This window comes from Sinocyclocheilus anshuiensis, unplaced genomic scaffold, assembly GCF_001515605.1.
Source record: "Sinocyclocheilus anshuiensis isolate Anshui unplaced genomic scaffold, SAMN03320099.WGS_v1.1 scaffold248, whole genome shotgun sequence".
Taxonomy (NCBI): Eukaryota; Metazoa; Chordata; class Actinopteri; order Cypriniformes; family Cyprinidae; genus Sinocyclocheilus; species Sinocyclocheilus anshuiensis.
In genome coordinates, this window is record NW_015555734.1 from 1,269,636 (window position 1) to 1,284,637 (window position 15,002).

General features: G+C 37.5%; 1 protein-coding gene across 1 annotated transcript in view; it reads left to right on the forward strand.

Moving 5' to 3' along the window:
- The window catches only part of LOC107672989 (protein kinase C gamma type-like), a 34,656-nt gene extending 23,463 nt beyond the window's left edge, over positions 1 to 11,193 (forward strand). The window contains exons 9-17 of the mRNA XM_016466387.1: positions 1,404 to 1,586; positions 4,462 to 4,635; positions 7,034 to 7,125; positions 7,514 to 7,576; positions 7,658 to 7,796; positions 9,504 to 9,584; positions 9,687 to 9,794; positions 9,980 to 10,120; positions 10,948 to 11,193. Coding sequence (XP_016321873.1) covers positions 1,404 to 1,586; positions 4,462 to 4,635; positions 7,034 to 7,125; positions 7,514 to 7,576; positions 7,658 to 7,796; positions 9,504 to 9,584; positions 9,687 to 9,794; positions 9,980 to 10,120; positions 10,948 to 11,109 — 1,143 coding nt within the window. The 3' untranslated portion in view covers positions 11,110 to 11,193. The remainder of the gene's footprint in view (positions 1 to 1,403; positions 1,587 to 4,461; positions 4,636 to 7,033; positions 7,126 to 7,513; positions 7,577 to 7,657; positions 7,797 to 9,503; positions 9,585 to 9,686; positions 9,795 to 9,979; positions 10,121 to 10,947) is intronic.
- The last annotated feature ends 3,809 nt before the right edge of the window (positions 11,194 to 15,002 follow it).

Here is a 15,002-nt window from a genome sequence, read left to right on the forward strand (position 1 = left end):
GGGTGTGTGTGTGTGTGTGTGTGTGTGTGTGTGTGTGTGTGCGTGTGTGTGTGTGTGTGCGTGTGTGCATGTGTGTGTGGTCCTAGTATTTCCTACATTATGGGGACCAAATGTCCCGACAAATGTGGTATATAGTAATACCAGTAAATGTTGACGTTGTAGGGATATTTTTTGGTCCCCATGAGGAAACAAGCTTATAAATCATACAGAAATTGTTTTGAAACTCTTAAAATGCAGGAAGTTTTGTGTGAGGGGCAGGTTTAGGGGTAGGGTTAGAGTTAGGGTAAGGGGATAGAAAATAAATTACGTCTATATGTCCCCATAAAACATGGAAACCATGGTGTGTGTGTGACTTTTGTGTTCTGACCAGCTATGCAGCTCATTTTTAAACAAAACAGTATATTTGTAAATTAACATAAACCTTGATTAAGAAGTGCTGTAAAAATTGTTGATTGTTAGTTCATAAATGCTAATTATTGATCTTATTGCAAACAATTCATCCATGCAAATGTTTCTACTTTTTTAAATTAATTAATTATTTTATTTATTTAGTCCTCATAATTTTTTTATCAAACTATTATAACTGGATGTTCCAGTGAAATGACAGACTTCACTCTGGTGATATATGCAGGACTTCTCTGGTCCTCACAAACCTCACTTCTTTCTTACAATCGACTGCAAGCTCACATTCAAATGTGCCTCCATCCAATCAACAACCAATAGATACTGTAGATCCAAGTTTTTGGATTACAATTACAATATTAAAAGAAAATATCTGTAGCAACTTCCGTGAATATTAACAAATTTAAATTTATTGTCTCCATATTAGCCATTTTTTATTACCTATCATAAGCACTACTGTAGTGTGTGCAGCCTGCAACTTTTGGGTTGCCTTCCGTAAGTTGTGGTAAAAACAGAACAGTTGTTGGCTCAGATCTTCAAGTGACTATCCATAAAGCATCATCATTGTGCCCTTGAGCAAAGCACTTTACTCCATTTTGCTCCAGGTGAGATTATCCCTGTAATAGGTGTACTGTAAGTCACTTTAGATAAAAGTGTCAACATGCAATATTCAGCCAAGAGAATGCTATAGAAGCCTAGGGCCATCTCAGGTCCACAAATAAACACATCGAGCTAAAATCAAATGTTCTTTTTGACACCATGGCGTCACAAACAGCCAAATCTAAAAATGTTGTAAATGTCCTCTTAGTCTGGCTACATTCCCAAGTCTTCCTTAGTGAGCACCTTAATTGTGTCACTTTCATAACACATCCACAGGAGGGCAGTGTAGTACTTTGTTGAAACAAACTATTTTTGTGCTCTCTCTCTCTCTCTCTCTCTCTCTCTCTCTCTCTCTCTCTCTCTCGCTCTCACTCATCCCATCTTTCTCCTAATTTCTGAAGGTACCAGATGCTGCTCTCATGCCCTCTGTTCCTCTTGCTCCTGTTACTGTGACGACGCCTGTTCCTACTGTGACCCCTCCTGCTCTTAGTCCAACTCCCACTGCACTGCACACGGGCAAAGGCCAAGTCAGGCTGCATGATTTCAACTTCCTCATGGTTCTGGGCAAAGGGAGTTTTGGCAAGGTGCTTGAAATTACATAAACTTTTTTCATACACATATACACATATAGTGGGATCCAGAAGGCCACAATGAAAAAGTGGGATTCAAAATCAAATTTGAACCTGGAAATAGATAAAGTTTCCGGATTTTGAAAAATGAGAAACAATGAAATGCTGTGATGCAAAATGAACAGTGTATGCTGTCACTAAAGCAAATAAACAGCACATTTTTCAATTCAACATTTCACTGACATTTGGACCCTGCTGCATGTGTAATAGATTGTTATATTTCTCGTCCTGGTTGTCAATGGAACAGAAATCTTTAAAGGAAACTCTCTAGACTCAGACAGCACTCCCACAGTCCGCCCACTCTGTTCACTGACCGTCTGATGCATATTGAACACCAAAATGGCAAGCGTTGACTATAATCAACAAGTTTCAGTCTGTTTGGCTGAACTTCCGAGAGTAAAGACACCTCTTTTTTTAATTAGTCTGTCAGTAAACAAATTATATTTACAAGGTAATGAGTTGATACAATGATTGCTTTGAAGGACAAAATAATGAGTCTGGCAGCTTAGAGACATCAATGACAAATATATAGATTAGTCCCTTTCAAGTTTAAACTAGATTAGTTACAGTGCAGTGCATTGGCGTAAATGTAATCATCAGCAAGATTTTTTAAAACAAGTGTTGTCCGTATGCTCAGCTCGCACATGTGATTTGAATTTTTTTGCGCTAATTAGTTTGTCCAACACTGGCCCAAGCTGTTGTTTCACAGTCAAGACGGAACAACATCTACAAGCTGCTGGAGACAGCAACAATAATAGCTGGTGACGTTGACAAGCTCTTGTGTCAGGGGGTTAAAAGGATACTTCACCCAAAAATTTAAATTCTTTCTTCATTTACTCACCCTCATGTCATTTCAAACCTGTGTGACTTTCTTTTGCAGAACATAAGAGAAGATATTTTGAAGAATGTTAGTAACAAAAATTTGTTTTGGCTACCATTGACTTCCAGTGAAAGCAATGAGACATTTATCAAATTATCTTCTGTTATGTTAGAAAGTCATATAGGTTTGAAACAACATGAGGGTGAGTGATTCCAGAATTGTAATTTTTCTGTGAACTGTCCCATACAAGTAACTCTAGTTTAAACGGGTACAAAGACATTTTTATCGGTCATAAGGAAAGAGAGAAATAGCACAAACACTAGACAAGGGTAAAACTTTTTAGTGTGCATGTGTCAAATCAAATGGAGCTTACTTTGAAAAACTGTTGCTGTATCCGAAATCAGATCCTGTACAGTAGGTACTGCAGTTGGGGTATTTGAACTTTAGACTTGGACTTGAACTCGAACTCTGACATGGACCCGGACTTTGACTGCAGTTATGATGTTTGTTTTAGGTACTTTTTGCCTACTGTTTTATGAACACTATGAATTTGGACATACTACTCAGCTCACATACTGGTTTTTATTTATTTATTTTAATATTTTTTGTCCACAAAACTGGCCCAGATTGTTGTTTCACAAAGAAACGGCAGAGATGGAACACAAACTACAAACTACTGGAGATCGTAACAACAATAGATGGCCATGTTGACGAGCACTTGTGTGAGGGGGGTTAAGAGATAAGTATACTTTTGTCAAAGTATACTTTGGGCTTCAGCCTAAGTAGGTGGGTTTGGGACAAAACAGGCTGCAAAGCAGACCAGATTTTTATGCCGAAAGTCAGGCTACGTGAGACTGCACTCACCCGTCAACAAACACGTCTACTTCCATGTTCCCTGTAGATGCAATAAGGAGTGCAAAGGGTACAATGTCCTTGGAACTGAATTAGGCCCTTGTCTCATTCGTTCCTGGGCTGCTGCTGCTAATTCAGGAAGAAGGGGAAACGCTAAAGCTTTGGTCCCAGCTGCAAGAGGAGGGGGTTGATTTCCCTATCTAAAATTTGCAGCTGTGGCTCTGCCTCACTTCCTCTAGGAGGCAGAAGCTCTGACTCGAGGCCCAGTGAGATGCAGACCTCATTCACCTTAAAATTCCTGGAGCTATGTAGGCACACGGTCATTTCTGTGTTCGGCCAATCCGGTTATGTGATAAATAAGGCTGAATTTGTGATATGTGTAAGAAACACCAGGTGATTGTGAGTCCAAGAGCTGCCCTGGGAATGATTGAATATTTCAGAGTGAATGCATTGTTGTTTTGGTCAAACAAAGCACTGTTCCTCGGTCTGCGCTGAACAGAATCTAAATGCTGTTGTCGTGTGTCAGCTCAGAGCACACATGTGAAGGACTGTGATCTGTTTGATCCCTGAGGAAGAATGACATGAGAGAGAGAGAGAGAGGGAGGAATGTTTGTTGCCTTTGTTGTTGTGCTCATGTATAGTATATAAAATCATTTTAAAGTAGATGTTGTGTGTGCACGAGTATATCTGGTGTGCAAACACATGTGCGCACACTTTGTGTGTGTGTGTGTGTGTGCACCCTCACAAGATATTTGGTTATATAAGAGGCCAGGGTTATACTCAGTAGACAGCACATCCTCCAGGGCGTAGAACCATGCTAAAGAAAGGATAGAAACGAGGGAAGAGATTAAAGAGAAGAGCAGAGGAGAGAGACCTGGACCCAGAGATAAAAAAAGACACAAAGCAGGGAAAAAAAGACATTAAGGGAACAGGATCACTGAAGTAAATGAAATGAAAGAATTTCTGTTCTTTTTTTTTTTTTGATTTGAGGTAATATTCCCTTATGCATGTTAAACTCGCTTTGAATTATGTTTTCTGCTCTCGCTTGTGTTTGCCCAATTGAGTCGCAGCTGTAGGAATGTGAGCAGAAGATGATGAACTCTTGATTTTATTAATGCTCAAGAAGTGTTAGCGCAAGGTTTCCTTGTCATCCCGCAGGTCCTGTTGGCAGAGGAGAGGGGCAGCGAGCGCTTGTTTGCGGTGAAGGTGTTGAAGAAAGATGTGCTCTTTCAGGATGAGGACACAGAGAGCGCCATGGTGGAGAGAAGAGTGCTGGGCCTCGTGGGGCGACCTCACTTCCTGACCTCCCTCTACTGCGCCTTTCAAACCGAGGTCTGTGTGTTCATCGATGTGTGTGAGAGCGTGTAAATGGTTAATGATTAAAAGAGAGTGGGAGCCTGGGGACGAGGTTTATATATGCATATGCACATTTGTAAATTATGAAATATATATGGGCTGAAATGTCATTCGTCCCTTAGTGATGGAACAAATCTGCTCTTCACCTTCAGGGCAAGTTTTAAATCGCATTTTTGACCTTGCACAGCTGGAACACGAGTACTGACATTTTATGGGGACACATGTCCACATGTGGTCTCCCAGGGCAGAAACTGGCTATTTTTAAATATGAACTTTGGTTTTGTTGTATTGGTTGATAGTATACTGACACCTAGTGGCAAGGATGCAGCATCACATTAAAGTTTTAAGGTACTGATGCCATTCTGCAGGTGATGGTGTCTGTTAACACGGGATTACCAAAGCAAAGCAAAGCATGTTGGATTTACCATAACTACGAGATTCTGAATTGTGAAAAGCATTTATATCTTTATAAAACTCGCAATTACAACTTCCGACTCGTTGATTGTTGCAATGTAATGCTGAACCAATCAAAATGATGGCAGCTTCAGCAGAAAAATGTTGTAACTGCTAAAAGTAGTTATCATGTATTATTTCTGTTTAATAATGCCTATAACTGACAATTATTAATGTCTTCAAAATCCAAGATTTATCTGAAAATGAACAAAAGACATACAATATAGTTTAATGTAGCTAGTGTTTTTGTCTGTTATTACTCAAATTACACATTTGATTTTGATGAAACACATAATTCAGAGACTAAGAACAGCCTAGAATGTCCAGATTGTCATCTAGTAATTACGGTTATTAAAAAATGCCATGAACGCACCTAAATATTCACCTGGGCATGTGATTTCAAAATGGCCACCCCTATGAGTTAAGTCAAGTCAAGTCTGCTTTATTGTCAATTCTTCCACATGTACAGCACATACACACAGGTAAAATAAAAAAGCTTTTATTAGGCTACTAATACACCTGGATTCTTCACCATATGTGTACATCATATATCTAAATAAATATTCTTTAAAATGGAAAAAAAACTGCAACTATTTTGAGGTTCCTACAGATTAATGACTGTATCAGCTATGGAGTAAAGCTGTTTAATCATAGTATAAATGAAAGCATCACCGTAAGTATTTTTCTCTTACCTCATTAAATGGTTGTTTACATTGGCTTAGATTGGGACCCATAGATTAAATTAATTTGCCCTGAACAAAGCAGTCTTGAGAGGGAGACAAATCACAAGAACAGATTGCTTTTACAATATTGACTAACAGGGTTTATAAAATGTCAACATGAACAATGGGTGAACAAAATAACAGAAGCTTCTGACAATGTAATAATTATATTCTTGGAATGCTGTCATGTGAGTCCCAAACTGGCAACCTGGAACAACCTGTGTAATAAAAGGTAATTCGTTGATCATTTTGTCTATTTCACTCTGACATGATAAATAATTTTTGTACCTAATGAATCTGAAGGGCCGTTTTTTTCAATGTAAGCTGCCTCATTTTGCTTTGAAAAATGACGTTTCATAGTGCTAATTTTCTGACCTCTTTCAGCAGACACGTATTGCGAAGTGGCAATTAGCCTAATGAAATACATTGGCAGCTGCAGAACTGAAAGAGAGAAAAAGAAAAAGTGTGTGTGTGTGTGTGTGTGTGTGTGTGTGTGTTTTTGTGTGTGTGTGTTTATGTCTGGCTTTAATGGTTTGTGAAGGTATGAATTACTCTTGTTGAATCACTTGATTTTTTTTCTCCCCTGTCGATTGAATTTGTAACAAACACTCAATGTGACTCAATGTGACTCAAAGTGTTTGGTAATGATTTCTTTGTGTAGCCTATGTAAACTGTGTCTCATTGTATCAAGTGCATGAAATAGAGTTTCCTGTCAAAGCTATCAGTTGCCCAGTGGAAAAATGCAGCATCCCACTGATCAGAAGTTTTACAGTCCTACAGACACCAGATGCTGTAGTCAGATGCGTCTGGAGATAAAGTGGGCTGTTATCTTGCCTTGGCTGTAGGTGACAAATACTGAAGCAACAGAGAAAACTTGCTGGTCTTCAGTGTCACACGATCCCTCAGAACTAAGCATTTTGATAGATACTTTAATTTTGACACTTTACCCATACTTTAATGTAATTATAATTTCTGTAAAAATGTGATATTTCTGCCATTGTGTCATCTCAAGGTCTTATTTCTATTCATGAACTTTTGTCATTTAATTTGACTGATTGCTAATCTGCTGTAACATTTGCTGTAATATTTACTTGCACAGCATGAGAACAAGCGAACTGATTGATGATTCATTTTTGATTCCTATTAGTATGACGAAGTTGCATATCTGCTGATTACTGATGATCGGTTTTGTGTTGTAGGATCGTCTGTATTACATCATGGAGTACGTGAACGGTGGTGATCTTATGTTTCATATCCAAATCGTTGGCAAGTTTAAAGAACCGCATGCAGCGTGAGTTCAGAACTTCTCTTCCTTGACGTTTTATCTTAAAGGATTAGTTCACTGAAAAAATGAAAATTTTCTGATAATGTACTCACCCTCAGGCCATGCAAGATGTAGATGAGTTTTTTTCTTCATCGAGAAATTTACTATTACATCACTTGCTCACCAGTGGATCCTTTACAGCGAATGGGTGCCGTCAGAATGAGAGTCCAAACAGCTGATAAAAACATCACAATAATCCACAACTATTTCTTTAATCCCACTTGCTTTTTCACTTTTTGTACTGTTGAAGTACTTCCTTTCTTCAGTTTCTAAATTCACCTGTTTAGGATCATTCTGTCTTGCAGTGGAAGAATGTGTTTTTAATGGAGTTAATGAGAGATTTTCTTGTTGGCAGGTTCTATGCTGCTGAGATAGCAGTGGGTCTGTTCTTCCTGCACAACAAAGGCATCATATACAGGTACAAGACATGATGACAGTCTCCTTCCACAAGCAGACCATATGTTACAGTCACTTAATATTCTCTCTCTCTGGTCTGCAGAGATCTAAAGCTGGACAATGTCCTGCTGGACAGTAAAGGACACATAAAGATAGCAGACTTTGGGATGTGTAGGGAAGGCATGATGGAAGGGGACACCACTCGGACCTTCTGTGGCACACCTGATTACATCGCACCTGAGGTTTCCTTTACTCTATCTCCATCCTTTCTCCTACCGTCTGATTCATCTTCTCTTCTCCATGACCTTGGCTCTGTGTTTACATGAACACTCAGTGGATGTGCGCAGTCAGCACATGTCTGCGTGTATGTGCATCTACATGTCTCTGTGTGATTTCATTTAGGTTCACTGCGGTGTTTACTACACGGCGACATGATGGACCATCCCGCTTAAGTGATGTATGTGCTAAATCGTCAATGTTTGTGTTTTGCTGTGTGATGGAAAGGCGATGTGAATGTGGGTCTAGCGAAGCCCAGTATGCATCAGTACTGTATCACATTGTCACATTGATCACATTATGTAAAAAAGAAAAAGCCATTGATCTTTGTGTCCCTGTCATTTTGAAAAGATGCAATATGTGTCCCTGCAGGCAAGGAAATTAATCTCTCTTTCTCACGCTGTGACACACACACTCACGGCTGACACAGAGACACTGGCATATTTATTGTCTAATTATCTTTAATATGATTTTCATGAGCTTATCTGCACATTGAGAGGGCTGTAATAGCATCCATCTAACTATGTAATGGGAATATTCCTAATTTATATGATTTTGAGAATATAACATTATGAAATTTGAAGTATTTAGCAAGGATGGGCAAAATTCTAAATTCATTTAAGAATTGGCCTTCTTTAAGTTTATGAGATGGAATGTGAGTTTAGTTGGTCACGTTCCACAGGACGTTGAATTGGAATTTAAATTGGAATGATGGGAAGTGGAATTTACTGAATTGCAATTCAAAGAAATTCAACAGTCATGAACAGAAGAACAAAAGGACAAGAACAAACCTACCACAACTTACCTAGAGCTCACTTAAAGTTTCCATCTTATCATCCTGCTTCATGTTGTTTGGCTCCATTTTGAAGAGTATTCTGTGAAGTATCTTTTTAAATGTGTAATATGAAAATGTGTAATTTATTAAATATAACTAGTATGCCACTATTTAATAGCTTGGGTTCACTAAGTTTTTTATTTATGCTCACCAAGGCTATTTTTAAATATTTATATTAAAATATTTAAAAATGTAATTTATTCCTAATAATTGGTTCCTGTGATGTCAAATCTGAATTTTCAGCAGCCATTACTCCAGTCTTCAGTGTCACATGATCCTTCAGAAACCATTCTAATATGCTGATTTGGTGCTCAAGAAACATTACTATAATCATTGAAGTTGTGTTGCTTAATAGTTTTTTGGAAACCTTCGAAGATTTTTTTTTTAGGATTCTATGATGCATTTATTTGAAAGGGAAATATTAACATTATGCATCCTGGCTGAATAAAAGTATTCATTTATTTTAAAAAACTCTTACTGACCCCACACTTTTGAACGGTAGTGTAGGTATTTCATTATATTTAATAAATTGCATTTTAATGATATACATATTTTATAAATGATGTATTTATAAATGCAAATGGAATAATAATATAAATAAAATTGTATCAAATTTTACATCATCCCATGTTTTTAGAAATACCATATATTCATACTAAATGTAGTTATATTAAATATCATTTCATTTTACTTCCTTAAATTCAAACTATAATTCTACATCCTGTTTGCTACCTCAATACAAATGAAAGAATTCAGTTGGAATTCAAAAGGCATTCTCAGTTAACATTTTGGGAAATCTATACTAAAAACCGTTATAACAGATCTGTGTTGTTTTCAGATTGTGGCGTATCAGCCGTATGGTAAAGCAGTGGACTGGTGGTCATATGGAGTCCTCCTCTATGAGATGCTGGCTGGGCAGGTAATTTTTCATCCTCTGCTTCCCTGAACCTTTAATTTTGTCCTTTTCTCACTAGATCTTCATCCCCGGCACCCTCTCCCTCTGTCTCTCTCTTTTCATCAGCCTCCTTTTGATGGCATAGATGAGGAGGAGCTGTTTCAGTCCATCATGGAACAGAGCGTTTCATATCCTAAGAGTCTCTCTCGGGAGGCTGTGGCCATCTGCAAAGGGGTAATCTACTTCCTGTTCTTTCATCTCTGCTGCTTACATACTTGGCTCACAGTGCATGCACAGGGCAATCTATTCCATCTTTAATACTAACATAACCTCCAAAAAAATGACTTAAATTAGCATACAAGTCTATTTCCATCCTTTCTGTTTTTCTTACTCTCTTTCTCCATCTGTTTCTCTCCCAGCTCCTCACCAAGAACCCTGCTAAGCGTTTGGGTGGAGGAGAGGATGCAGAGAGAGAGCTGCGGGAGCATCCTTTTTTCCGCTGGATAGACTGGGACCGGCTGGAGAGACTGGAGATACAGCCTCCCTTCAAACCCAGAAGTGTCAGTATCACCTATCACCACACCTGTCTCTGTGTGTGGGTCAGGCTTTACCCCAGAAATGCCCCACAATGATAGTAAAAATTATTAAACATGCTCAATAATGTCTCACAACAATATAAAAATACAAAAAAGCTGATGGTTCAGCTTAGGGGTAGAGAATATACAAAAATCATTCGCTTAATATAAACAATAGAAGTAAATGGAAACTCCCCACCATGATAGAAAAAAACGTGTATTAAATAATAAATAAATAAATGATTCGATCAGTCAGTCATTAATTGCCAAATAAATATATGGATGGAAGGATGTATAGATTAAAAAACTGTATATTATGTACATTTTACACTAAATTAACTTTTACATTTTTAATCTATTAATTGTAATTAGCTTTAAATAGAACCAACAGAAGTCGTGTTACGTCCTCATTTTCTTAGGGAGATAAATGTTGTACAGTGTGTGTGTGTGTGTGCATGTTTGTTTTTGTTATTTTAAACCCGTAACCATGTAACTGGAAGTTTACTGATGCACTCTGCCTGCTCCTCCTTATTATTTTCAATGTGCATCTGTGCATGTGTGCGTGCACATTTACTGGTGTTATTTTGTCTTGTACGCGGTAAGCCTGGCCTTCATTGCCTGTATCTCTTTGCCCATATTACTCATGCTAATCTATGTGGATATTATGCTGTGTCAATGTATGTGAGCATAGCAAATAAGTAGAGGTGCTCTGAGTTCACAGCGCTGAACTGACGTCAATAGCATCCACTTAATTTCCTGATATTTAATAGTAATAACCTTAACCCAGTTGATTCTTTTTGTCATTCCCACAGGGAGGCAGAAAAGGAGAGAACTTTGATCATTTTTTCACATCCGCCCCCTCTGCCCTCACGCCTTCTGACCCGGATGTTCTTGCCGCCATAAGTCAAGAGGAATTCCAAGGCTTCACATACAATAACCCCGAATTTCCCCCCTCACCCCTCACAGCTGTCTGAGAAAACCTTGATCAATCCACACCAACCATCTTTTGACTTTTTCTGCTTCTGTTCATGATTTCAACTACAGTGACCAAAAAAAAAGAATGTGTAATTTGGCTTTTGCTTGCTTACAATAGGAGTCTGTCTTAATTAGACCAGCCATCACATTCTAAAATGACACCACATTGATTTTAATAATCTTAATGGTAAAACAAACTAAGCATTAATAATATTTAGCCAGTCCACTTTGAGAGTATCAGCCTGAATTATTTAGGGGTCATGCATTCATGTCATTATCTCATTGGACAATAGGATCTTATTGGATATCCCTTTGGATGCTAGTAGTTGCCATGACCTAATTATAACTGAGTGCACCATAGAAACCAGCATGAACATGATTTCCCCCATGTTTTAAAGTTCACTTCAAGTTGATTATTTAATCTCAGATCAAACTAATGCGGTTCTGCTTGTCTTTGTGTAAGATCCTGTTTGCTCTGGTTTGGTTTAGGTAACTAAATAAGTGCAGACAGGTGAGCAAACACCGGTAATCCTTTCATCTAACAACTGGTATAGAAACTCAGTATTATGATTTAGGAGTCACACACATGATGGTTAGATGCAAAAAAAAGATTAATGCTGCAGCTTATAAACTATTTGTTTTTGACATGAATGTTAGTGCATACCGTATATCTCTGTAGATGCATCGGAATTCAATCCAAATATGATTCTATACAAACTATAAATGTTTGTGTCATCTTAATATTTTACAAAAATAAGTTTTTGGGATCCATCTTATTAATACAAATGACTTTATGAAAAACACAAATTTAGATATTTATGATTTATCCCATATATTTATATGCATATCTATATAAAGTATGTGCAGTGTATTATAAAGTATATATGTTAATGTTTATTCAGAATTCATAATAGAAATTTTCTATGAACATGTTAAACTACATCATCAGCATTTTTACATCAGCATAAAATAAAAATGCGCATGTCATCATGTTTTGCAACCTCTAGGTTCAAGAAAAAGCCGTCCCAACTGTTATCAACCAAATATTTTGTTTATAGTGCATAGGATTGATTAAATTAAAGTATTTCTTATTATATTACCAATTTGGTCTCAAAATCTCACATTTTTGGGTGAATTCATTGACTGTTATTTCTAGTATGAATATGGTTATTTAATTTAAATTTATTTATAAAGCACAACTAAACACAAATATCGTTGACCAATGTACAGAATAATAACAAAATAAGTAACCATTAACAGAATTAAAACAAAGACAATGTCACAAATAAAACTTCAAAATGCAAGGCAAAGTAAATGCAAATCATGAATAATAAGCCAAATCAAATAAAAATGATTTGAACCTAGATTTAAAAATGGATAGTGTAGGGGCGGTTCTGATTTCTGTATGAAGACTATTCCAAAGTCTCGTAGCAGCTACGGCGAATGTTCGGTCACCCCTAGACTTGAGTCTGGTTCTAGGAACCACTAAGAGCCTTAAATTGGCAGACCTAAGTGCTCTTGCAGGTTGGTGGTCTATCAACAGATCAGAGAGGTATGAGGGTGCTAAACCATTCAAAGACTTAAAAACCATTAAGAGCACTTTAAAAGTAATCCTATAGCGCACAGGTAACCAATGTAATGACTGACTGATATGCTCACGCTTTCGAGCTCCCATCAGGACTCTGGCAGCCGCATTTTGAACCATCTGAAGGCGGTTTAAGGAAGATTGACTGATCTCCAAATAAAGATAGTTTCAATAATCAAGCCTTGTGGTGATAAAAGCATGGATTACTCATTCAAAATTAGTAAAAGAAAGAAAGGATTTCATTTTTACCAGTGTTCGCAACTGATAGAAGCTTGACTTCACAACTTGGTTCACTTGTCTATCAAGCTTTAAGGCACTGTCCAACACCACACCCAGATTTTTCACGTACGGCTTTACATAAGGTGCCAGAACACCAAGATTTAGATTTGGTATACAGTGTGTATCAGAAGGGGTAAAAATCCTAATCCATTCTTATGTTTCAAAGGAAGATATTTGTGTGTCATCTGCATAACAATAATAAATTATACCATACTACTCAAAGATAGATCCGAGGGGAAGCATATACAAGGAAAATAACATGGGAGCTAGAGTAGAGCCTTGAGGGACCCCACAGGTCAAAGAGACAGAAGAAGAGTGAAATTTGCCAATATTAACTGAGAAAGTCCTGTTCGTAAGATAAGACTGGAACCAATTTAGGGCTGAACATCTAATGCCCACTACCTGTTCTAAGTGGGACAGAAGAACTTTGTGGTCTACAGTGTCAAAAGCAGTGCTCAAGTCTAAAAGTACAAGTGCTACAGAATCTCCAGAGTCGGTAGCTAAAAGAATGTCATTAAACACTTTTAAAAGAGCCGTCTCAGTGGAGTGAAATTTTCTAAAGCCTGATTGGAACGCATCGAAAATTTTGTAATCGACCAAGAAACTTTAGAGTTGATTAAAAGCTACTTTCTCTATAATTTTTGCTAAAAATGGAAGATTAGAAATGGGTCTAAAATTTTATAAATCAGAGGAATCTAAATTAGGCCTCTTAAGTCTGGGTTGTACCGAGGCATGTTTTAAATAGTCAGGAACAACCCCTAACTCCTATTTAGACACTGTGAGGTCTCCGAGATCAGCATGCACTTGCCTTGCATATTGAAAATCATGATGCCTGACCTGGAATGACCTGAGTCATTGACACTGTGCCCAAATTGTCCATCTAATATAACTTGAAAGTTGCACTGACGACAAAATACTGCCAACAGAAATGTGGGAACATTTCACGCATTACGTGGGAAAGACAGTTTAGGAGTGGAAGGTTAAGTAAAAAAGAAATGTGTGAATTTGGAATGGAAATAATTGAAACTTACTTATTCATTAATAAAAAAATTGATTACTGTCTGATCATGGTCGACATTTCCCAGCCTTTAATTTCATCGCCATGTTGCTGATCTTGTGGTTACGTAAATTGTATATTTTGTAAATCAGGGTGTTTTCAGTTCTGCTCCTGGAGATCCACTGTACGTTTCTGCAGATTGGTTCCAGCTATACAGCATACCTTCCAAACTTTCAGTTGAACTCAACAGCTTAGCAGCGGTGCTTGTTTTGAGGTTGGAACTAAGCTCTGTAGTTAGATTTACAAAAACAACTGTATTGTGTATTGATGTAATTATGCTATATACTATGTCCCTATGTGTTTCTAATCACAATAAACGATTCAACCTCAGTATCAAAGATAATTTTATTAAATGTGCATAGATAGATAGATAGAATCATTGCATAATAATTTTGTATTGAGTCATTTTGTGTTTTCAAATTGTGAAAATAAAATAGATGAAGTAAACTTTTTTGTGTGTTCACTCCATCATTCACCTGTTTGGCCTCATCTCACTGGTCACGTCTCTGGAGTCTGTGTTCGTGCTGATGAGACGGCAGACCTTTATGCTCTTCTCTCAATCTCAAGACTTTCTCTCTCCACTCATCGCTCCATCAGTGCCGTCCCAGTGGGCTTGAGTGATATAACAGGATACCCTTAGATACCCTGCCTATTAAAAACTACCCTAACCTCCTTACTGTAACTGTCTTCATCTCCGTCATTCCTCTTTTTTTAATGCCCCACTCTGACTTTCTTTTTAGTTCTGTGACCTCATCTTCTTTGTTGAACTTAAGATTTCCAGCATCTGAAATTTAAAAAGGTTTGTTAAAGAAATCAAATGCTTTGAGAAATGCTTGCTTGTCGTGTGTTGTTGAGTATAATGTAGATCTTCATCTCTCTCTCCCTTCTTCACTTCTTGAGGTCAGAGTGTACTATGCTATTGATATCATGACTAAAAATACTTTATCATGAGGCTGAGGCCACTATGCAAT